Source organism: Pseudopodoces humilis, chromosome 7 (genome assembly GCF_049639895.1).
Source record: "Pseudopodoces humilis isolate 2021_Gansu_Grassland_sample_001 chromosome 7, ASM4963989v1, whole genome shotgun sequence".
NCBI classification, from domain to species: domain Eukaryota; kingdom Metazoa; phylum Chordata; class Aves; order Passeriformes; family Paridae; genus Pseudopodoces; species Pseudopodoces humilis.
The window spans coordinates 61,786,070-61,809,412 of NC_142206.1; the positions used below are offsets into that span (position 1 = coordinate 61,786,070).

Here is a 23,343-nt window from a genome sequence, read left to right on the forward strand (position 1 = left end):
CATTCTCTCATTCCAGGATTTCTGGTCATTTCTTAGCGTTGGTTTCCAAGACTTCCAGAGTTCTTGTGCTGGGATCAAAGCCCCGAGGTGGAACAAGGGTGGAGTGGTGCCTTTTTGTGTTGGGGAGATGCAGCAGCTTTTCCGTGCAAAGTGAAGAGAAATTGGTTTGCTCAGTCTGGAGGGGACTGAGGGGAGACCTCGCTGTGGTCTTCATCATCCTCCTGAGGAGCAGCTCTGATTTATTGTCCCTGTGACCAGGGACAGGAGCCAGGGAGCAGCTGGATCTGGGCCAGAGGGGGTCAGGCTGGAGATCAGGGAAGGTTCTTCCCCCAGAGGGTGGAATGAGCTCTGGAAAAGCTCCCCAGGGAATGGGCACGGCCCCGAGGCTGCCGGAGCTCCAGGAGCGTTTGGGCAGCGCTGCCAGGGATGCCCAGGCTGGGATTGTTGGGGGGACTGGGCAGGGACAGGATTGGACTCCATGATCCTTGTTGACCCTTCCAATTTAGGATATTCCAGGTTTCTATAAAATGATCACCAAAGTTCTTGGATGCATCCTGTGCTCCTGGAATTCCCTTCCTTCCTCCTTATTTGAAGCTGTTACTGAAATTAAGGCTGGGAATGTCCTCCCAGGTGGGGAGCTTTAGATGGATCCCTGTGCTTTAATTCCCAGAGATATCAGGAAAAGTGTCGGTCTGAGGTGAAAATAAAAGAGGAGAGTTTGCCCAACAATTGTTCCCAGCTGGAAGGAATCTTTCCCTGCTCGTTTATTCCCTTCTGGAAAATCCCTGGGACACAGGCAGTTGGTTTGGATACAGAGCTGGATTGGCATCATCAGAGGGGATTCACCTCCCTGAACCAAACGCTTCGTCTGAACCTCATTTTCCACAATTTAATCTGGGAATGGTGGTGAAACACAAACTCCAAGCTGTAGGAACTTGAAAGAATAACCTGGGATTAATCAGACCAGGGAAAAACTGATGGATAAAGAGCCAGTGTGGGAATATTCTAGGGGAGCCACAACCCCTGCTCACTTCTTATTCCCCAGCAGGACAAGGAATTAGGAGCTATTTCTGTCCTGGGGGTCAGGTGGGAGCATTGGATCAGCCTGGATTGGATCAGGAGATAGGCACAGATTTGTTTGGAATACTGTGTTTGAATTTCTGACATTTTGCTCCGAGTTCTGTTGTCATTCCTCGGCTCAGGAACATTAATTTGCTGGGATTTCCACAGGGGTGAGGTAGGGAAGGGGAATTGGGAGCGGAAAACAGCTTGGCATAAGGGTAAGAGGACAAGAACTTGGTGTGAAAAGAAACCTCAGTGTTTTAATTGACCCAGCAGACAGCACCAGCCAGCCCCGAGGAAAAGCCACATCCCCAAATCCCTGCAGACACAAATCCCATGAGACATGGCATCATAATAAAAATCATAATTATATCCCCCTCACATTTTTATTTATAGAAGACGATGCCTGGGAGCTGCAAGACGTTGAACAAAGTCTCATTAAAACACTCGAGGATATTTCCCTTTTTCCTCTCTGCTCTGTGGCCCTGTTAATGCTGAGAAGGGTCCACAATGAGAAGAACCCATTAAATAAACAAAGCTCAGCTCCTTCCTAGCCCCAGTTTTATTATTTCCCCCCTTATTATTTCTGTTAAATGGGGAAAACTCTCCTTTAGAAGGAAAAAATGTCCATTCCAGTCTTGGATTTATCTTTGCTGGAAGTGATGCTGAGTTGAGGAGTGAAATACGAGAGAAAAGCAGAGTTTGGGTTGACTTTGTGTGTTTATTTCTCAGCATTTTGCCTCATTTTTCTCTCACTTTGGCTCATTTTGCTGTTGTGGGTCAGGATTTTCACACAGCAGCTGAGGAGAGAAGAGAATTTGCTGGAAATAGAAACTTCCGAGCCAGGCAGGAGAAGCATTTGGTAAATGGAGCTCCCATCTTGTGTCAGATGCACCCCGAATCCCAGGATTTGAAAATAATCCCCCAATCTGACCCAGAAAAAAAGGTTCCATTTCCTCAGAGCACCAGCAGGGTTCCGAAATTTCTCTAAATTTCAGTGTCCTTTTCCGAGTGTGTCTTTGTTGTCTCTGCTTCATTCCATGAATGAAGCATCTCCATGAATTTTTTCTGGATGTTTTCCTATTTTTGTGGCTGCTGGCCACCCACACCTGACTTCAGAGGTGGAGACGGACTTGGGACAAGGAAGGTGTGGAGCTGCTGGAGGAATCCACGGAGCTGCTCCAGGGCTGGAGCCCCTCTGGCGCCAGCCTGGAAGAGCTGGGAATGTTCACCTGGAGAGGAGAAGGATCCAGGGAGAGCTCAGAGCCCCTGGCAGGGCCTGAAGGGGCTCCAGGAGAGCTGGAGAGGGACTGGGGACAAGGGATGGAGGGACAGGACACAGGGAATGGCTCCCAGTGCCAGAGGGCAGGGATGGATGGGAGATTGGGAACTGGGAATTGCTGGCTGGGCAATTCCCAGATTTGCTGTGGCTGCCCCTGGATCCCTGGCAGTGCCCAAGGCCAGGCTGGACATTGGGGCTGGAGCAGCCTGGGGCAGTGGGAGGTGTCCCTGCCCATGGCAGGGGTGGCACTGGGTGGGATTTAATGTCCTTCCAACCCAAACCATTCCAGGATTCTCTGATTCCAAGGTGGATCCTCCATCCAGTAAGAGAGGAAAATGCTGGATAACATCTTTGAAGGATACCTGCACATCAGACTGGGACAGGGAGAGCCACAGAAACGTTTTCCAGAGCTTAAAATCAAGAGCATTGGCAGAGTTGGGAAGGGTTTCAGTCTGTGTGAAAATCATGGAACCATGGAATTGTTGAGGTTGGAAAAGTCCTCCAAGACCATCGAGTCCAACCATCCCCCAGCACTGCCCCATGTCCCTGAGTGCCACATCCACAGGGCTTCAAATCCCGGCAGGAATGGGGGCTCCATCCCATTCCTGGACATTCTGTTCCACTTATTCCCTCCTGAGCGACCTCTCCAATTCCCATTTTTATCGGATCCCTCCTTCTTTCCCACTGTAGCAGCGGCACGTTTTTAATTCCATTGGACTCTGCCTGTGGGACTTTCATCTTTTGGGAAGTGGAAACCTCATCCTCGAAGTGAATTTTTCCGAGGGGTGGGATTCCCTGTCAGTTGAAATAGAAAATAATGACCGTGCTCAACAGCGGCACAAAAGCTCTTCCCGAACAAAAAGCACTCCAGGGAAATCCCTTTTAAGGCCAGGATTTCTGGAAGTACCTCTGGATTATCCCTCTAAAATCTGTGTGCGAACTGCAGGCGTGGCTGCTAAAAAAAAAAAAAAATTAAGGAATAAAAATAGAAGAAGGAAGCTCAGATTGGGAAATTATTGAACTTTTGTTGCTTTTTAAATTAAATTAAAACCCTAGGGTTTTGTTCTCCACACCTGCCTTCCTTCTGCTTTCCTGTTCCTTATCCCAAAACTTTTTGATGGTCGTCCCCCAGCAGGTCACTCCTGGCAGGAGGGTGAGCGATGGCACACCTGGCCTTGTGGTCACTGCCAGGAATCTTCTGGGACTGGCTGGGAATTCTAATACCCTAAAATGTTGGATTTTCGGTGAAACTGGCACAAGGAGCTTTTTCCCATTCGTTCTTTCCTCTCCGTATCTTAGGAAGGGCTCCCAGGAAGCAGAACTGAATGAATTTCGGGATGTGGGTCTGGCACATGTTGTCACTGCCTGGAATCATCTGGGAATAGTTGGGAATGCTAAAATCCTCAAATGTTGGGTTTTCTGTGGAATTGGCAGAAGGTTTTTGGTTTTTTTTTCCCATCCTTTTTTCTTTTTGTATTCTGGAAAAAGTTCCCAGCAAGTGGGAGAATGGAATAAATTTAGGGATGGGGGTCTGGCACGTGCAGTCACTGCCTGGAATCATCTGGGCTTGGTTGGGAATTCTAAAATCCTAAAATGTTGGATTTTCTATGAAATTGGAGAAGGAGGGTTTTTTTTTTGCCATCCGTTTTTCCCTCTCTGTATCCTGGGAAAAACTCCCAGCATGTGGGAGAAATTTTGGGATGTAGGCCCACGGTGGCCTTGGCAGTGCTGGGATAACACCTTGGCTTGATGATCTCTGAGGGCTTTTCCAGCCTTAATAATTCTGATTTTCCATCTTATTTCCTGGCTGGAGGATTCCAGAGGCCTTGGTGAATATCCACAGACATCTCCTCCATGGAGAAACACCCTCTGTGATGGGATTTCAAAAGGTTTTAACCAAACAAACCTGATCTCCTCTCCTGGAGAGCTCCTACAGCCATAAATTCCCAGTGTGCTCCCTAAAAGTTTACAGCTCTGGGAATGAATCTGGGAAAAAGTGGAGCTTTGGAGTTGAATAAATCCATTTATTTTTATTACCTTCCACGGGCTCAGGCCTGTGAGCTCTTCCCAGGTTGGAGGGTCATGGATGAGTTAATAAAAGGCTCTCCTATAAAAATGGAGATGGTTTATTGATCCTTGTGCCCTTTCATTAGGACTCCTTGGAATTTTTGTGAGCAGGAATTTGATTTTGAAGGGAGTTTACAGCTCTGGGGGACATCATGAGGAGCCTGTTGGGCACCACGTGTCTGGAAGGATTTATCAAGTGGATTTCAGGAGATGGGATTCATCTGATCCCTCTCCTTGTGTTCAGGTGCACACATTTCTTCCCTGTTGTGTCCCAGGGGTGCTGGGGACAGCGGCCGGAGGTGAGCCCGGGTGTGGCCAGCTGGGAAAGAGGCCAAAGGCACTGGATTGGATCAGGAACTGTGTGGGAGCAGGGAAGGGATTGTCCTGATTGTCCCCTGTGCTGGAACCGCTGGAGCACCGTGAGGGCTGTGTCCAGTTCTGGAGCCCTCCATTCTGGAAGGACATGGAGGGGCTGGAGCGTGTTCAGGGCAGGGAACAGAGCTGGGAAAAGGGCTGGAGAATTGCTGAGGGAGCTGGGAAGGGGCTGGAGAATTGCTGAGGGAGCTGGGAAGGGGCTGGAGAATTGCTGAGGGAGCTGGGAAGGGGCTGGAGAATTGCTGAGGGAGCTGGGAAGGGGCTGGAGAATTGCTGAGGGAGCTGGGAAGGGGCTGAGCCTGGAGCAAAGGAGGCTCAGGGGGCCCTTGTGGCTCTGCACAAGTCCCTGGCAGGAGGGGACAGCCGGGGGGGTCGGGCTCTGCTGCCAGGGAACAGGGACAGGAGGAGAGGGAACGGCCTCAGGCTGGGCCAGGGGAGGCTCAGGGGGGACAGCAGCAGGAATTTCCCCATGGAAAGGGCGCTCAGGCCTTGGAAGTGCCCAGGGAGGTTTGCAGTGCCCATCCCTGGAGGTGTCCCAGGAATTGCTGGAGGTGGCACTCGGAGCTCTGGGCTGGGGACAGGGTGGGCATCGGCCACAGCCAGGGCTCGATGACCTTGGAACTATTTTCCAATTTCAGTGATCCTGGGATTCCACTGGAGACAAGGATAAAGGTTATTCTTCTTCTTGATTGGCAGAAGTTATTAATGTTATTAATTACTAAAGCTGATAATTGTTTTGGCAGGGCTTGTGCTGTTCATTAATATTGTTTTAGATCCTGGCTGATAGCACACGACAAGATCTGGGTACTTTTACCAACATTTTCTTTTTGGCAGAGAAAATGTTTCATTTTTCCAAGTTTTTTTCTCCTCTTGGAGGGGGAGGAAACCAAGAGGAAAAGGATGAGTTCACAGTGGTTCCTTCTGATATTCCCAAGGTGCTTTACTGCCCTTGAAATGTGTTTTAAGAGACTTTTCCTGCTGTGTCAGGTAACTGGGACTGGGATTTTTAGGTCTCTCCCCTGTCTGATAAATAATTTTGGGAATTTTTATAGGATCCTGATGTAGTTTTGAGATATTTAAGAGTGGGAGAGAAAGTGTTGGAGTGAAATGCATCCCATGTTGGAAGAAATCCAGGCTCTAAGGAAATCCTGAACTCCAGCAAAGCTGCTGAGCCATCCCAAAAGCAGGAATAGGGATAATCCAGTGTGCAAACCTTGGGAATGCTGGGGTTCCCTCTGGGACTGGGAGAAGAGCTGAGTTTCATGGATAAAGAAAAGAGGGAAGATTTCCAGCGGATCACTTTGGGGCAGGAAAACTCAGCAAGGCTTTTTTTTTTTTTTTTTTTTTTTTTTTTTTGGGACAGCTTTAGCACAAGAATTAAACTTTGTAAAGGCCCTGGAAAACATCCAGCTGCAACATTCCAAGATTTTGTAATTTGTTTGGCAAGTGCAGAGCACACTGGGGGTTGTGACAGCTTGTCTGAAGGGTTTTATTTATATTCCAATTCTTGTCTGGCTTGTGGCAAGACCCCTGAATTCCCATTTTCTTGTGGGATGGGGCAGCCCCAATCCGCTGTTCCGGCCACGCGTCCATGTCTTGGCAAGCTGGGATTTTGCAGCTTAGGAAAAATTTGGGCTTTTTTCCCCCCTTTTTGTTCTGCTTGAGGTTTTAAAAGTGACCAAATTCCAGCTGCTAAGTTGTCCCTGTTTCTTCTCAGTCAAATTCCTGCGGATTTTGGAATTTCACTCTCACGTGAATTGTTGGGATCTCATCTACGATCCATCATCTGTATCCCCTTAAAATCAGGGAGGAAACGTCTTTCCATCAGGAAAAATGGAAGGACACGGCAATTTCTGTCTCCAAACCCAGTGACACCACTGGGACAGCTCCTGGCTTTTCCTGGGAGCTAAGGATGGGAGGTTTTGGAATTTCCATCCTTGGAGGTCTTCAGGCCTTGGAAAACCACCTGGCGTGAGCTGGAGACCAGAGAAGGAACCTCCTGAGCTCAATCCCACCTGGATATTTCTAGGAATTACAGGATGGTTTGTGCTGGAAGAGATCTTGGACATCATTTATTCCCAACCCCCAACGTCTTTTCTCCCGGTGCAGCCGATTTCTGTAGAATCTTTCCTTCTAAAAGCCGTTAAAAGAGGAACCACGCTGAGCTTCTCCCCCTTTGATCTCGCCTTCATCTCTTTAACGGATCAGATTTGGAGCAAGTTGTAAACTGAAATTTTCATCATTAAAAGGAATCCAAACCTCCCCCTCCTTCGAAAGAGCAGCTCTGAAGGAGCCGGGAGCTAATTAAACCGAGCGCAAGGAGAAACAGGAATAAAAAAAATCCTTTTCTTCGCAAAATTAGCAGCGGTTTCTAAAAGTGGAGACAAAACCTGAAGTCTCTCCCTGGGATTTGCATTTAAATTGGAAGTGGGAATGCATCTGGCCTTGGAAGTGCCAAATAATTACTTGATATTAAAAAGTTTGGAGATGCTTTAGGAGAAGACGTTTGACATCTTAATTGTTCGGAGAGCTGCTGGAAGTTCAGGATTTCAAAATCTTCCAGCTCAAACCATGTTGACAGGAGCGGAAGGAGCTGGTGCTGAAATGTTGGGAATGTGGGGCTTTTTTTAGCAGGAATTTGCTTCAGGCCTGTCTTGGGATGCGAAGGGAGCGCTCGGGAAGGGGCGTTTTCCCGGTTATCTGAGTCCTTTCCTTGTGGCTTGGGGAGTGTTGGGAGAGGCTGCTCAAGGGTGGGATGGAGTCACAATCCACGGAATTATGCCCAAAATGTGCGGATCAGGACAAGGTTTAGTGGTGACCAGAGGGGTGGTGCTGGTGGATGGTTGGACTTGGTGATCTCAGAGGACTTTTCCAACCTGGATAATTCCATGATTCTAAATGCCCAATTTAAGGAATTTGAGACTGGTCCAAGTGGAATCTAAAAACTTGGACTATTTATTTAATTACTCTATTTTTTTAATGATTTTGGAATTATTTTAGATTTCCTCCCAACCCAGATTGGTCCTTATGACCGGAATTGCATCCAGGTTTGGGCTTCTCAGGACAAGGAAGGTGTGGATGTGTGGGAGGAGGCCATGGAGATGCTCCGAGGGCTGGAGCTGCTCCAGGAGCTGGGAATGCTCACCTGGAGAGGAGAAGGATCCAGGGAGAGCTCAGAGCCCCTTGCAGGGCCTGAAGGGGCTCCAGGAGAGCTGGAGAGGGACTGGGGACAAGGGATGGAGGGACAGGACCCAGGGAATGGCTCCCAGTGCCAGAGGGCAGGGATGGATGGGAGATTGGGAATTGGGAATTGCTGGCTGGGCTGGAATTCCCAGATTTGCTGTGGCTGCCCCTGGATCCCTGGCAGTGCCCAAGGCCAGGCTGGACATTGGGGCTGGAGCAGCCTGGGACAGCAGGAGCTGTCCCTGCCATGGCAGGGCTGGGATTGGGATTTACGGACTCATCCAACCCAAATAATTCTGGAGTTCTGTGCTACACTTTGATTATGCAGAGCTGATATCCACAAACTCTATTATTTGGGGTGTGGTTTTGCTCTTCAATTCATAATTAAGTTTTACAATTAAGCCAGAAATCTGTAATTTCCTCTCCGTAATTTTCCTCTCCAATATTTCTTGGTCCATGACAGCAAATGCGAGCTTTGGCAACAACAAATCCGAGTTTTTGCTGTTCTTCATGTGCTGAACAATGTCAAAATGGTATTTTCATGTAAAGAATTAAGTTTAATGACCACACTGGGATAATCACCAGTGGAAAAGATCTTTTGGACAGTTGTTAAATTGTTTGGATAATGGCGTTTAAGGGAATCCTGGAGAATGTTGAAGACAGACCCAACTTTTTTGCCCACAGCCAATATAAACAAAAACTTGGTGTCTCTTCAGAGCTTGGGATAAAAACTTGGATTTTCCTTTTCTTGATTTGATAGCAGTGGACAAGTTACTGCCCAGACAGCAGGGAAGGATTTCCTTGGGTTTTTATTCAGTGGGAATGAGGGGTTCGGGCAGCAAATGGATCCATTTAGGCTGAAATTCCAGATAAAAATAAATATGGAATGCAGGGCTCCTCCCATGTGGGATACTGGAGAAGATTTTGTTGTTTCATCCATTATCACATCATTCCAGGACGGTTTGGCCAGGCTGGATTGGGCTTGGAGCCACCTGGGACAGTGGAAGGTGTCCCTGTTCATGGGGTTGGGACTGGATTTCCAACCCAATCCACCCTGGGTCAAATTCTGGGATCTTTGGCCATTTCCTTGCTGTTTCTCTGCAGTCCATTGTCCCTAAAAATTAAGCGGAGAATCTTTCCCAGGATCACAAACTGGTTTTCCCCACAGGTGAGAAGGAAACGGGAAGGGATCAGTGACACCTGGACACCAGGAAAGGTTTCCTGGTTTCTCTGACCCAGCTCACAGTGAGATCCAGGAGATCACAGAACTCCCAGTGATTTTGGGGGATCCTGGAAGTGAGGTGGGGCTGGGTATGATGGAATATGGGAAATTTCCATTCTGGGTGCTCAGGGCCAGGTTGGATTCTGAGCTCTCCAAACCTCCCAGATCTGCTCCAGGACCATGCCGGGCTCCACATCTGCTTGGGTGAAGTTCTCCTCTTGCTCACTGTGAATGGGTCAAAACAAAATCCCTGACAAAAAGTGAAGGGGAAGAACGGAAATGACTCCAAACCTCCTCTGGGAAGTGATGGTTAAAATCAGAAATTTGGGGTTTTGCTGCTCCATGGCCCTGTTGTCACAGGTTAAACACAGACAGAACCATCAGCAACCCCAAATCTCAGCATTCCCTGTGTCCTGTATCCACCTGGGAAGCAGCCAGGGGTCCACAATTCCTGTGTCAAAGCCTAAAAATGGGGCAGAAAATGGTGCAGAACTCGACATATTTAATGGCAGTGTTTGAGGAAACTGGAAAATGGTGAGGCAGGAACGTTCTGAGGCATTAAAGGAAAATTTGGGGTTGATCGGGGGGGGGGGGTGGGAAAAATCCAGCTGAACCTGATGAATGCAAATAGGCCTTGCTTGAGATCCTGAACTGCATTTTGTTACTTTGAAAATATAATTAATGAGGGAGGGCAGGGACTGTTTGTGAGGAGTTTGAGGACAAAAGTTGTTTCATCTCGGGTTGTTTTGATCACATCCTCATTCTTTGGGGCCTCTTCGGAGCGAGGCTGGCACTTTGCTGAGTCTCAAAGAACAGTTACAGATTTATTTGCACATTTGCTGCTCCTTCGGAGCTCCGTGTGCCGGTGGCGTTCCCAAAAATCTGCTGGGAAGGGTCTGCAGCAGCGTCGCCCACGTTTTCCTGGTTAATCAGAGAGTCCTGGAATGGTTTGGGTGGGAAGTGGCTTTAAAGATGATTCCATGCACCCCTCCCACTATCCCAGGCTGCTCCAAGCCCCAATCCACAACCTGGCCATGGGCACTCCCGACTCCTTCCCATCCCCATCCCCACCCTCCCAGCCAGGAATTCCTTCCCAACATCCCATTAAATCTCTTTCATAACCATTTATCTCATTTGTAACCATTCCCCCTCATCTCTGCCTGCCTGAAAACCCCTTAACCTCATATTTCTCTTCTATTTTTGTGTCTCACCCCGTGGAAACTTCTCAGCAATGCCTAAAATGTAACTGATGACACAAAATCCATGGCATGGCTCAATTTTCTTGGTATTTTGGAATGCCCTCCTGGGAATTTCCTCCTGGAAACGGAGGTCCAGGAATCTACAAATGAGGAAAATCCAAGCCATGGTTTTAATGGATTGCTGGATGGAGGAAATTATACAAAAACTCCTTTTCCTTTACCTGGTGGTTTTGTATCAAGCTCAACTCCGGTGTTCCCAACGTGGTTGAAATCAGGAAGGTCTGAAGGGATTTTGGGAGCCTCATGCAGAGTCATGGAATGGTTTGGGTTGGAAGAACCTTAAAGACCATCCAGTTCCAACCCCCTTTCTGCTGGCAAAAAACAGCTTTGATCCAAATTTTGAGGTTCTGCCCCCTTTTCTTACCTTGGAATTGTTGTTTTTCCACAAAGGAAAGTTACCCTGACTTCCCTGCTAGACTTTGTTCAGTCCTAGGCAGGAGAAACTGCTGAAAACTCAGAAATAAAAATAGTTTATTGAGGTTATGAGCAACTAATTTGGGCTGAAACGTCGCTCTGGTCGTGCCCATCGATTTTTTTCTTTTTTGGTTTTCCCCTGCCTGAAAAGGATCTGCATAAAATATTGAGGGGTTTTGTGTGTGTAAGCATTGTTTGAGCTGTTATTTCCACACAAAAAAAAAAAGCTCAGCTCGTGCCTCAGAGCTTAATTCCGTGGCAGTTTCCAACTGGTTCATCCTCGTGATTCCGACTCGGTAGTGCTGATTCCTGGGAATTGGCTGAGGCTTTCCCAAGGGAAGGAGAACTGCTCAGTGAGGAAAAGTGAAAAAAATTCCATCTTGATTAAAGCCATGAAACTTCCTTGAGTAAATATAAGTAAATGAATAATGTAAATAACTTAAATTATAAATGAATAAATAAAGTCAACCCATTGGATACTTCAAGATGTGGTTAGAACTAGGGAGCAGCATCCAAAATGATGCTTTTCCTAGAAAAACACCAAATTTTCCATTCTCTCCTTAAAAAGTTTGCCTTCCTCAATGGAAGAAGCCTCTCCTACCCTGTGGGAATGAGGGTAAATAGCTCAAATTCAGGCTTTCCCCCCAACTTCGAAAAGACAACCAAGTAAATAAATAAATGTGAATTCTTTTCCCGGTTCTGGAAGTGTAAATTCTTTTCCAGGGAGCGCTCATCCAGCGTGGAATTTGCAAGTCCCAAAGAGTTGCGTTGCTCAAGGAGATACGGAATTACCAAACATTGAGTCTGAGTTAGCAAAATTGAGCCTGAATTGCCAAAATTGAGTTTGAATAAGCAAAATGGAGCTGGAACTAATGAAACTGAGTCGGAATAAACAAAACTGAGTCTGAATTCAAATTTTCACCACCCCGTGGATGGAGCAGGCGGAGATTTTTTAGTACTGTCTAAAGTATGGAATCTCTAGAACCTTCCAGGGCCTGAAGGGGCTCCAGGGGAGCTGGAGAGGGACTGGGGACAAGGGATGGAGGGACAGGACACAGGGAATGGCTCCCAGTGCCAAAGGGCAGGGATGGATGGGAGATTGGGAATTGGGAATTGCTGTCTGGGCTGGAATTGCCAGAGCAGCTGTGGCTGCCCCTGGATCCCTGGCAGTGTCCAAGGCCAGGCTGGACATTGGGGCTGGAGCAGCCTGGGACAGTGGGAGCTGTCCCTGCCCATGGAATGGGTGGAAATCAGATGGGATTTAAGGTGTCTCCCAACCCAAACCATTGTGGAATTCTGTGAAATGGATCCAGGACAGAGAGAACGGGGAGAGAAACCCAGGGAATTGGGAAACCTAGCAGAAGAAATCACCATGAAAGGTGGATATCAATCTTTATCTTCAGTCCTTCCACCCAGCCTGGGGATTTGTACAATTTCTAATCAGTATTTTTGTTTTCTTTTCCATCCGGATGGAAAAAAAGCTTGGCTAGACCTACAGACATCCTTTGGCACAGCTCTTGGGAAAGAAGGGATTTTAGGATTGTGTCAGGAGCATTTTACATTCAGTTCTTCAAAAAGCTGTGCGCAGGAGAGGTTAAGTGGCTGATCCTGATGCATTCTCCCAAAAATCAGGATCATCCCAACCCTCAGGTCCTTGATGTCAATGGGGATGGGATTTTGGGGGAGTTTTGGGTTCATTTAATGAAATCTGAGTTGAGTGAGATGCAGGAAAATTTTGTTCTTGGAGACTGAGGATGGAATGCCAGGATAAGATGCTCCTTTAGGAGGAAGATGGTGGGAAATGAGGTTTTCCAGAGATGCTGTGTCCCTGTGTAGGTTTTCCCTCCAAAATTTCCCATCTGGAACCTCGAGATTTCCTTATCTCTGGTGGGAGGTAGAGAATTAATTGGATTTGTAGTGGAGGTGTGAATAGTCTTGGATGCAGGAGAGATTCCAGATGGATTTGAGGTGACCTCACTGGTTGTATCAGTGATTTTAGGGTGATGGTTCCCCTTTTCTGGTGCTCTGAAAGGACAGGGATGAGGAAAAGCCTGGAAATCTCTCCAGAGATGGAAAACAATCCCTGAAATCTCAGGAATTATTTCGGTTGGCAGCAGCTCAGCCCAATTTAGGTGCTGGCACTTCCTATTTTCCATTATGGAGGTGACAGCACTTCAGAGCTGCATTATCCATGACGGAATTTAATCAGGATTTGGGATTCTGGGGGAAAATTATCCATGTGTTTTAACACGAGCTTTGGAAGATCCTAAGGTTAGGGTTAGGTTTAGGGTTAGGGGTTCCACCAAAGAATCCCAGAGTTATTGGGGTGGGAAGAAACCTTCAAGTTCATCCTATTCCATCCCATGAGCAAGGACACCTTCCACCATGCCAGGCTGTCCCAAGCCATGTCCAGCCTGGCCTTGAGTTTTTCCAGGGATGGAGCATCCGTTGGCTCTCTAGGGAACCTGTGCCAGTGTTTCATCCTAAAATCAAATAAAATCTCCACCTGATATCTCCCTTACTTAGCCACAAAAAAAAGCTCAGCTCATGTCTCAGAGTTCAATCCTGTGCCAGTTTCCAGCTTGTGATTCCGAGTTGGTGCTGCGCAGATTCCTGGGAATAAAATCAAATCCTATGGCTGCAGCCCCTTTAAAAACCATATTTAGGCCTCCAGTGAAGCCAGATTTCTGCTTTATTACAGAAAACTGTTCCTTTTTTTGGTGTTTCAGCCTTAAAAAAAGGACGCTTTTGGATCACCCCTGACCCATACCACAAAGATGACAACATCCAGATCGGGCGGGAGGTGAAGATCTCGTGCCAGGTGGAGGCCATCCCCTCGGAGGAGCTCACCTTCAGCTGGTTCAAGAACGGGCGGCCCCTGCGCAGCTCGGAGAGGATGGTGATCACCCAGACCGACCCCGACGTCTCCCCCGGCACCACCAACCTGGACATCATCGACCTGAAGTTCACGGATTTCGGGACCTACACGTGCGTGGCGTCCCTCAAGGGAGGCGGCATCTCGGACATCAGCATCGATGTCAACATCTCCAGCAGCACAGGTGAGGAGCAGCTCCTCGGGCTGGGGTTTGGGTGGGTGAAGAAGCCCCGTGGTGGAGAAGGTTGTGTGGAGACCTCCCAGCGCATTCCAGGGGCTCCGGGGAGGGAATGTTCATCAGGAACTGGGGACAGGACACAGGGAATGGCTCCCACTGCCAGAGGGATGGATGGGAGATTGGGAATTGGGAATTGCTGGCTGGGCTGGAATTGCCAGAGCAGCTGTGGCTGCCCCTGGATCCCTGGCAGTGCCCAAGGCCAGGCTGGACATTGGGGCTGGAGCAGCCTGGGACAGGGGTGGCACTGGATGAGATTTAATGTCTGTTGTATCCCAATCCATTCCATGATTCCATGATTTTACTATGAGGAAAAGAACCAGGAGGATTCTTAGAGGAAAAAAGCCAACTTTGGAATGATGGATGTGCATTCCATGCAAACTTTGTCACCTGCCTGCCCAGGTGGAGCAAACAGTTCTGTGTGTGCACTCATGCATCCAAGAACTACTGAATTCCCTGGACTTCCTTGGGAATCCTTGGGAAAACTGATGGGATTTCCTGGAAACTTCTATTAGTTGGCCTTTCCTGTCAGCTCGCCACAATCCCTGCAGGAAATGATGAATTCTGTCACCTCTTAAATTTCCCGTCCTGGAACGCTCCAGAAAATAAGGAAAAGGGGGAAGAGAACATGGAATTTGAGCTCAGCCTTTTTAGCATCCGAGCAGGAATTCTGCTCTTGGAATGACTTCATTACCCAGCCAAGTGGAAGCTGAAATAGTTGCAGTGCTTTGAAGGTCATTACTGATTCATCAAGATTCATTACTGCTCTGCTAATTAGGAACAGAAGGCCCAGGCACAAACACATTTCCCAAATGCCAGGACTTGCAGGCATTTATTAACGTCCCTCTGGATGTCTGGGATGGATGGGGGGGAATTTCCTCTTCCTGGTGTTTGTGCAGCTCCTCCCGGAGTGGGGCAGGAGGGGCTGTGTCAAATCCTAAGGAAGGAGGAGATCCATGAATCCATGAATTCTCCAGGAGGTTGGGAAGGGATGTGTGGTTCTGGAATGGCTCATGTTTATCGGGAATATTTTTTTTTTTTTCTCCCCTTGACATGTTCAGCAGGAAAACCAGGGATTTATGTCCTGAGTATCTTACATAAATGGACCTGAAGTAATCCCCTCGCTGCTCCCCCCATATCTCAATAAAATAGGTCAGGGAAGAGTGGGAATCGAGACTCAAACGTGGAATATCTGCCCTAGAAAAGCCCTGTCATCCATAAAACCCACCCTGGGCAAACGTTACTGAGAGCCAGGCTGGGTTTTTCGGGAGATGTGGGATCATGTCATGGAAACCTAGAGGCAGAAGATGCTAAAAAAGCACCGAGATGTTAAAAAAGCAGCAAAAACCTCGATAAAGTGGGTTTGTGGTAAGCGAAAAAAGAAGAGGTGGATCAGAGGGTGTCAGCCTGTGCCAGGGATTTTTCCTCTGCCTCAAATATTGGATTGAAGCAGGAAGAATCAGCTTTGGGATTGGGATGGTTTGCTCTGTGTCAGGGCACTGCTTCTATTCCCAAAAATCAGCGTTTTTCCCTGCTGGCTCATCCCCTTTCCACCTTTTCCCTGGAGACATCACTGAGCAGGGAAGAGATTTGTTATTTGGGGGTATTTTCCTTTATTCTCTGGTTTTGCTGCTCTGAAATGCCACAGGCAGGTCTGGCGGAAGCGCTGATCCCTCTTTTCCTAAGGGAGTCCTTCCTGTGGCTCATTCCCACCCCGTGTGTGGGCACAGCCAGATGTCCCACGTGGAAAAACATCCAACAAGGATGAGCCTGAGGGTGTGCTGAGCTTGTGCCACCTCAGGATGGGAACACCCCGCAGCAGGACACAGATTTTTGGATCCCCAGGGCAGCCTGGAGGCCTCCAGGTCTCATGAAATCATGGAATCGTGGAATTGTGGAATTGTGGAATCGTGGAACTGCTTGGGTTGGAAGGGATCTTTGAGGGGCCACCTTCCTCTATCCCATCTTGCTCCAACACTTCTAGGGAGAAATTTGGCTTTCCATAAATTCTGCTACATCCAGGCAGAGAAATTCTTGGAGAACTGCTCCGTGTGAGGCTCTGCGATATGAAAAGGGCTTCCCTGTCAAGCTAATCAGCTCTCGATTAAATAATGAATTAATTAGAGCTGCAGGCTGCTGTTCCAGGACCTGCAGCCTTGATCTGGTGGTGCCACAGGAGTCCTCTGGTCATCCTGTTCCTGCTTTGATGAGACATGAAAGAGACCTTGATTCCAGCTCGGAATGTTTGTTGGAATCACAGCCGGTTGCATAACGAGGATGTGGGGTTTGGGAGGTAATTAGTGGCTAATTAAGATATTTGTAAACCTTAAGCACCGTCCAGAGCGGATCGTTGTCCGTTGTCGGCGCCCTCAGGAAACAGAGGCCTTTGGTTATTGCAGCAAATGGATGGGATTGGTGAGCTGTTATCCTTGGAATTTATCTTGGGAAGGAGCAGGAGCAGGAGGGACAGAAAAACGCCGTATTTTGTTAAATATCTTTGTCTTTTATAGTTCCCTTTTTGTGCTTAATGTGCGGAGTTTTCCTTAATTCCATCTGTGGGAGCTCCTTCCTGTCCTGCTCTGTTTTCCCTTGGGAAATCTGATTTCTCTGGGATAAATCCCGGATTGATTCCAGCAGGATTTCTGGGAGCTGACACCCTGGGCGTGGCAGAGGATGGACTCCTCATCCCGTGGTTCTCCTCATCCGTGGGTGCTCCTTGGCACGGCTCCTGCAAAAGCGCTGGAATTCATTTCCCTAATTTGCTGCTGGCTCTGCATGTTCTGGCTTTTAAATGTTCCTCTTTCCCCTGGCTGCAGAGCAAGGTGGTGGTTTAGGGCTTTACTGCTGGCTTCCAGGCACTGATCCTGGAATTATTTCCCTGCCTGGGCAGAGTTTTTGTCCAAAAATGAGGATCATCCCAGCCCTCAGGACTGGACTCTTTGTCCAAGGCCTCGCCATCACTTCAGGGTGAGAGGAAACGGCCACAGAGATGGTTTAAATTGGATCTCAGGGAAAATTCCTTCTCAGAAAGGGTGGAAAGGCTGTGCAGGGGAGTTCTCTTCCCTGGAAACGTTCAGGGAATGTGTGGATGCGGCACTTGGGGCTGGTGGTGGCCACGGTGCTGGTTGATGGTTGGACTTGGTGATCTTGGAGGGCTTTTCCAGTTTAAAGGATTCTGTGATTCCATAAAATCCATGGTGGATATTGCGTCCTCATGTGCACTTAGGACTGGTTTGTGCCCCAGAAAACATGGAATTTCCCCTTTGGAATTGGGACCTTGCCTGGGGGGACACAGGAGCTGGAATGACGGGAAAGCACCCGTGAAATCCAGCCAGGAATTCCTGACAGGAATTCCATTTCCCTTCCTCACCAGTGCCTTGATGGACCCTCTTCCATGGGGATGAAAAGCCATGGAAAGGGTAAAGCAAATTCTCCGGAGTTTTCTTGGCTTCAGCTGCTTTTCCAATCATTTTCCTGGATCAGCAAATCTCTCCTCGGGCTCTTCTCTCACCTCTTCCAGCAGCAGCTCCTCGGCGTTCCCCAACATTTCTCCCAAAAACCCAGAGCAGCTGAGCAGTTCCAGCCTCTGTTTACAGACAGCAGCAGCACAATTATCCCTCAGGACTTGTTATCCCTCGCTGCCCTTCCCGGGCGGAATGATCTTCCTCAAATCCATTTTGTGCCCCGGCTCAGCCCTGTCTTAACTCCAGCATCGCGTCAGGCCGTGAATCATGAGCTGGGCCCAAACTGCAGCTCTCGGGCAGAGGATGATTAATCCCGGCCACTCAGCCCTTCAAATTCATAAATATTGCAGAAGTAGGACACACAAATAACTTTGTTCTCCCTTCAGCCGGCACAGCGCGGATTCCTCAATATTCCTGAGCCAGGCTGGGTTTGAATTCCTTGGATAATGAGAATTCCAACAGCTCCTTGGGGAGGTTCTCTCTGGGTGATCTCCAGTTTGGATGATTTCTTGATGTGCTGCTCAAACACTCCTTTGCTCTGCTTGATCCTAATTATTAGGATGAATCCATGTGGAGCAGCCTGGCCACATTTTCCCAGGATTTTTCCCTGTCGCTGACAGGGGTTGCTCCAAGGAAACGGTTTCCCGAAGGCTCCCAAGGATACGGAAGTGACAGCAGCCCCCCAAAATCCCCAGGGAAGAGCTCAGCAGTGATGCCACCACTTGTAGGGGCTTCTTGTCCACCTCTGATTGTCCTGGAACCATGGAATACTTTGGGAAGGGATCCATCCCGCCTCGATGGGCAGGGACGTTTTAACGGGATCAGAGCGCCTCTGAAGGATTTCTCTGTCTGCAGCTTCTTGCCTCTGCCAGCGGCTCTCTGGCATTTAATTAATCCGTCTGATCCGTTAATTAAGCTGGAATTTGATCCATCAGGACTTCAGAGAGCTCGAGTAGAACTAAAAACACCACGAATACACAAGGAACGAACGTATTAGGCTCAGGAAATTGTTGTTTTGGGGTTTTTTCTTATAAATGGCTGTCTTGTCCTGTCCCCATCCTCCTCTAGACCGTGCTGGACCATGGATCCTCTGGAATTACTCTGGAAATGCCACAGGAGAGCAGCTGGAAGAGTTCCTGTCTGGTTTTCCAGTGACAGGAATGTCTGGGGAGCAGAACTCAGAGGACAGGAGAGCAGTGACCTCCTGCCACCTCAGCTTGCGCTGGATCAGCAGCCTGGGGAGGTCTCAGATGTTTGATTTAAAACCTGGTTGGACAGAGATCAGATCCTGCTCACCACAGGCCACTGCCCACTCACAGGGTGACCATGTGGCTTTAAATCGGTGCTACTGGAGTGCCACCAAGGCTTCTGTCCTCTGAGTGTCACCAGAGCTTCTTGTCCTCTGTGTGTCACCAAAGCTTTTTGTTCTCCAGGTGTCACCAGAGCTTTTTGTCCTCTGAGTGTCACCAGAGCTTTTTGTTCTCCAGGTGTCACCAGAGCTTTGCCTTCTCCAGGTGTCACCAGAGCCTTTTGTCCTCTGAGTGTCACCAAAGCCTTTTGTTCTCCAGGTGTCATCAGAGCCTTTTTTTCTCCAGGTGTCACCCTCCAGGAAACTGCTGAGAGTGTGAATTTATTTTAAAGCTTCTGGGTGCAGGAATAAGGGAACATTTCCTGTTTCCAGTCAGGGTCAGGAGAAATCATGGATTTGTCCTTTTCCAGCCTGGGCAGTGGATCTGCTCCCAGCTGCAGGAATAAGGGAACACTTCTTGTTTCCATCTAGGATTTAGGTAACTTTCCATTCTGCAAAGCAGGGGCAGAGCTGCCCTTCCTTCCCTCTGGAGCTGCAGGAGCCCTGGGATGCCTCGGGAAGAGGCTGAGCCCTCCAGGGCTCTCCTTGTGCCACAGCAGCACCTGCTGGGAGACAGCAGCTGGCACAGCTGGGGACATCCTCCCTGCCCATCCCACCGGCAGCACCTCGCTGGCACATCCTTGGCTCATCCCTGCGCCTTTCCCAATGGATTCGAGCCTCAGGACCCGCCTCTGCCTGCTCATCTTTGCACAGGCGGTGGAAAGAGAAGGGACGGCCTCAAGTTGTGCCAGGAGGGGAGAATTCCTGCCTGGAAAGGGTTGTCCAGCTCAGGGCAGGGGTGGAATCCCCATCCCTGGAGGGATTTCAGATCCCTGTGGATTCACCTGGGTCCATGGGGCAGTGGTGGCCGTGGAACTGTTGGACTCGAAGATCTCAGAAGGTTTTCCAACCTGAACAATTCCATGATTCTCCATTTCTAACCTTGCTCACCCCGACTCACCATTCCCTGCTCCTGAGGTCTCCCTATATCTTTGGGAAGAAAACCTTCAAATTAATCCTTTCACCTCAATCCTTTTGATCTGGATTGCTCATGGACACAAATCCCACGTGCCCAGGCTGCTGTCTCACCGTTCCCCAAAACCTGGGATTTATTTTTTTCCAGCCTGTTGCTAATTCCAGCTCCATTTGCCAGTGGAACAGACAGCTCAGAGATAATTAAATACCTGGGAGGTTGTGACAATAAACAGCTGGGCTGAAAAGGAGAAACCCTGCCAAAACCCATCCCTGCACAAAGGTTGGGGGTTGTTCCTCCCTCTAATTAGAGAGTAGAGAATCAGGATCTAAATTTAGGGGGAGCTGGAGCCATAAATGGGGTGGGGGACGGAGAAATTCTTGGTGGGACCTCATTGTTTTGGTCACTGTTCCTCAAATGTGGCCCAGAGCTGTCTCCAGGCTTCAGATTTATGGCATTGCCCCTGGAATTCTTCATCCTTGAGCAAAGGTCTGGGGCTTTTTCTCCCCCTAATTAGAGAGTGGAGGATCAGGATCTAAACTGGGGGGGAGCTGGAGCCATAAATGGGGACGGAGAAATTCTTGGTGGGACCTTGCCGTTACCCAAATGTGACCCGGAGCTGCAGCCAGGCTTGGGATTGATGGCATTGCACCTGGAATTCTTCATCCTAACGGATGGCCTCGTCTCTCCTGTCCCCTCTGCTGCTTCCAGGAGCAACGTGAATAAATCCCTGGAGCCGTAATGAGCTCCCGGCCGCCTGGCAGTGACAGGCGCTGCGAGATGCCACGGGAGCCCAGGAGTCAGGGATTTGAGGGGATCTTTCCATCTGGGACACTGACAGGGCCTCTCTTATCAGCTGTCACCACCCTCCTGGTGGTGCTCCTTATCTCAGCCAGGCGCGGCTTTTTGCCGTGCTGTTATCTCTGCTTTTTTCAGGGAAAAACCAATGGGAAAAGAGTGGGAATTACTGCACCTGCACCGGGGATTTTTGTCGCTTTTTTACCCCCCCTCTCCAAACAGGGACACGCTTCCCGTGTTTTTCCCGAGTTCCCTCCCTTGTCCCAGCTGGAACCGCTGATTCCTGAGGCTGGGATTGGATAACTCCAACCCTTTGCTCTGGCACAGCCTGGAAATGTTGGAGTCTGGAAGAGGCCGCCAGCACCGCGTGTCCAGGGATGGATCCACATGGACAATTTCCAGAGGGAAAACTCCCTCTGGGAGCCCCTCTGGGGCTGCAGCAGAGCTGTGTGGGTCGGAGCAGGGCCTTGCCCTTGGAATATCGGGATCACAGGGATCTCAGGATAGCAGGGATCTCATCCCAGGGCTGTGATCCCTCGCGGGCAGTGAATCCCTGAGCCAGGGCAGGTTGTGATTCCCAGGAAAGCCTGAGGTGCCAGGAGCAGGGTTGGAGGAGCCTCCAGCATCCATCCAGCTGGGAAAGGCTTGGATCCAAACAGTCCCAGCCGGGAGCAGATCCACTGCACAGGCTGGAAAAGGACAAATCCAGGATTTTTCCTGATCCACACAGGGCTCTGTCACATTTGACCTCAGCTGAGAAGCCACACATTCCAGGAGGAGGCTCCTGGCTGCAGGCAGGCCCCTTTCCCTATAAACTGTATTTTCCTTCTTGGAACAGCTTTCTCCCACTTTGGTCCATGATTTCACAGCGCTCCAGCTCCCCAGGGAATTTTCCTGTGCTCAGAACCTGCTGTGGCACAAAAGGACATAACTGAGAATGAATAATGTTTTATTAATATTGGGAATGTTTTATTTAGCAGTTGTTATTTATTTCTTTTTAATTTTTCTTGGGATTTTTCTTTTTTCTTTTTTTTTTTTTTTTTTTTTTTTAAGTATGAAACAATTTTTCCTTCCCTCCCCCATGGAAAAAGCTCTTCCTGTGTCTGCCTGTCCCACCTGACAGGAGCTATTAAAGCCTTCCAAACAGCTGAAAGCAGCACTTTGGTTCCTGTGAAAGCCCCAGATTTCAGCTCTGATTCCCACCTGCCTTGTCAGGGCTGGAGACACCGAGCAGATCCCGGGGGAAAGCTGGAATTGCTCCTCACCGGGACGAGTCTGTTGTTTCTGCCCCTTGGGGGCTGAAAATTGCTTTGGAATGTTCCTCCTGCAGACAGGAGGGAGGTGCAGGCTGAGTTTGTCAGCGCTGCCATTCCAGGAAAGGAGCTGAGGGAAGGACAGGGAGGAGAGGAAAAGCTCCTGGAGGGGCTGTTTTCCCACAGGGAACGTCTCTCCATGCTTCAGGACAGAAGGTCCATGAGGAAAGATGAGTTTTCAGGAGGCACCAAAGGAAAAGGAGGGTGGGAAGAGTTTAAATCAGGATTTTCCATCTCTCAGCCCACCACACAGCATTCCAAGCTTTTCCCAAGCAAGGCTGGGACACCTCCCACTGCCCCAGGATGCTGGGGCACTGCCAGGGATCCAGGGGCAGCCACAGCTGCTCTGGCAATTCCAGCCCAGCCAGCAATTCCCAATTCCCAATCTCCCATCCATCCCTGCCCTCTGGCACTGGGAGCCATTCCCTGTGTCCTGTCCCTCCATCCCTTGTCCCCAGTCCCTCTCCAGCTCTCCTGGAGCTCCTGCAGGCCCTGCAAGGGGCTCTGAGCTCTCCCTGGATCCTTCCCTTCTCCAAGTGAACATTCCCAGCTCTCCCAGCCTGGCTCCAGCCCTGGAGCAGCTCCGTGGATTCCTCTGGATTTGCTCCCACACATCCACACCCCTATCCCGTGTCCTTGGCCGTCACCAGCTCACTGTGAGGTGTTCCTGCTCCATGGGGCTGCCCCACCCTGCTGGAAATAATTCCAGAATCCCTTTTGGAATTGTTAATGCCAGTCCCTGTGGAATAAACACCACTTGGATGAACCTCCCGTGACAGACCCCAGCTGCATTTTGGGGTCAGGCCTCCCGTTCTGAGGTGATTTCTCAGTTGCCACAACCCTTCCTCACCCACAGCCATTTATCCATGGGCTGGATAAAAGTCAGCAGCCGGGCTGTGAGGAAAGAGTGGGATTTAGCACCAAATAATCCTAAAAAGGAAAGCAGAGGTGGCAGTGGGGAAGTGAGCGGTGGTGGGAGAGCGCCGGGGAGCACCGGGGCGGCGTCAGGGACACACGGGGAGGACACGAGTGTCACAGCAGGGCTGGGAAATCTCCCCTGAGGCTGCTGAGAACCTCACCCCGCAAACCTGGCAGCTTCCAACGACTCCAGCAACAGCATCAACAGCGGTGCCTGACTGTTGGCCCCTCTCCTCTCCCGTTTCCCAGTGCCCCCCAACCTGACGGTCCCGCAGGAGAAGTCCCCGCTGGTGACGCGGGAAGGGGACACCATCGAGCTGCAGTGCCAGGTGACCGGGAAGCCCAAACCCATCATCCTGTGGTCACGGGCGGACAAGGAGGTGCCGATGCCGGACGGGGCCCTGCAGACGGAGAGCTACGACGGGATCCTGCGGATCGTCAACGTTTCCCGGGAAATGAGCGGGACCTACAGGTGCCAGACCAGCCAATACAACGGGTTTAACGTCAAACCCAGAGAGGCGTTGGTGCAGCTCATTGTGCAGTGTGAGTAAAACC

General features: G+C 49.5%; 1 protein-coding gene across 2 annotated transcripts in view; it reads left to right on the forward strand.

The window, feature by feature from the left end:
* Positions 1-23,343, forward strand: part of MDGA2 (MAM domain containing glycosylphosphatidylinositol anchor 2) — a 194,245-nt gene that overhangs the window by 109,172 nt on the left and 61,730 nt on the right. For both annotated transcript variants that reach the window (XM_014257436.2, XM_088057569.1), the window contains 2 exons: positions 13,594-13,923; positions 23,038-23,331. In XM_014257436.2, the coding sequence (XP_014112911.2) occupies positions 13,594-13,923; positions 23,038-23,331 (624 nt within the window). The remainder of the gene's footprint in view (positions 1-13,593; positions 13,924-23,037; positions 23,332-23,343) is intronic.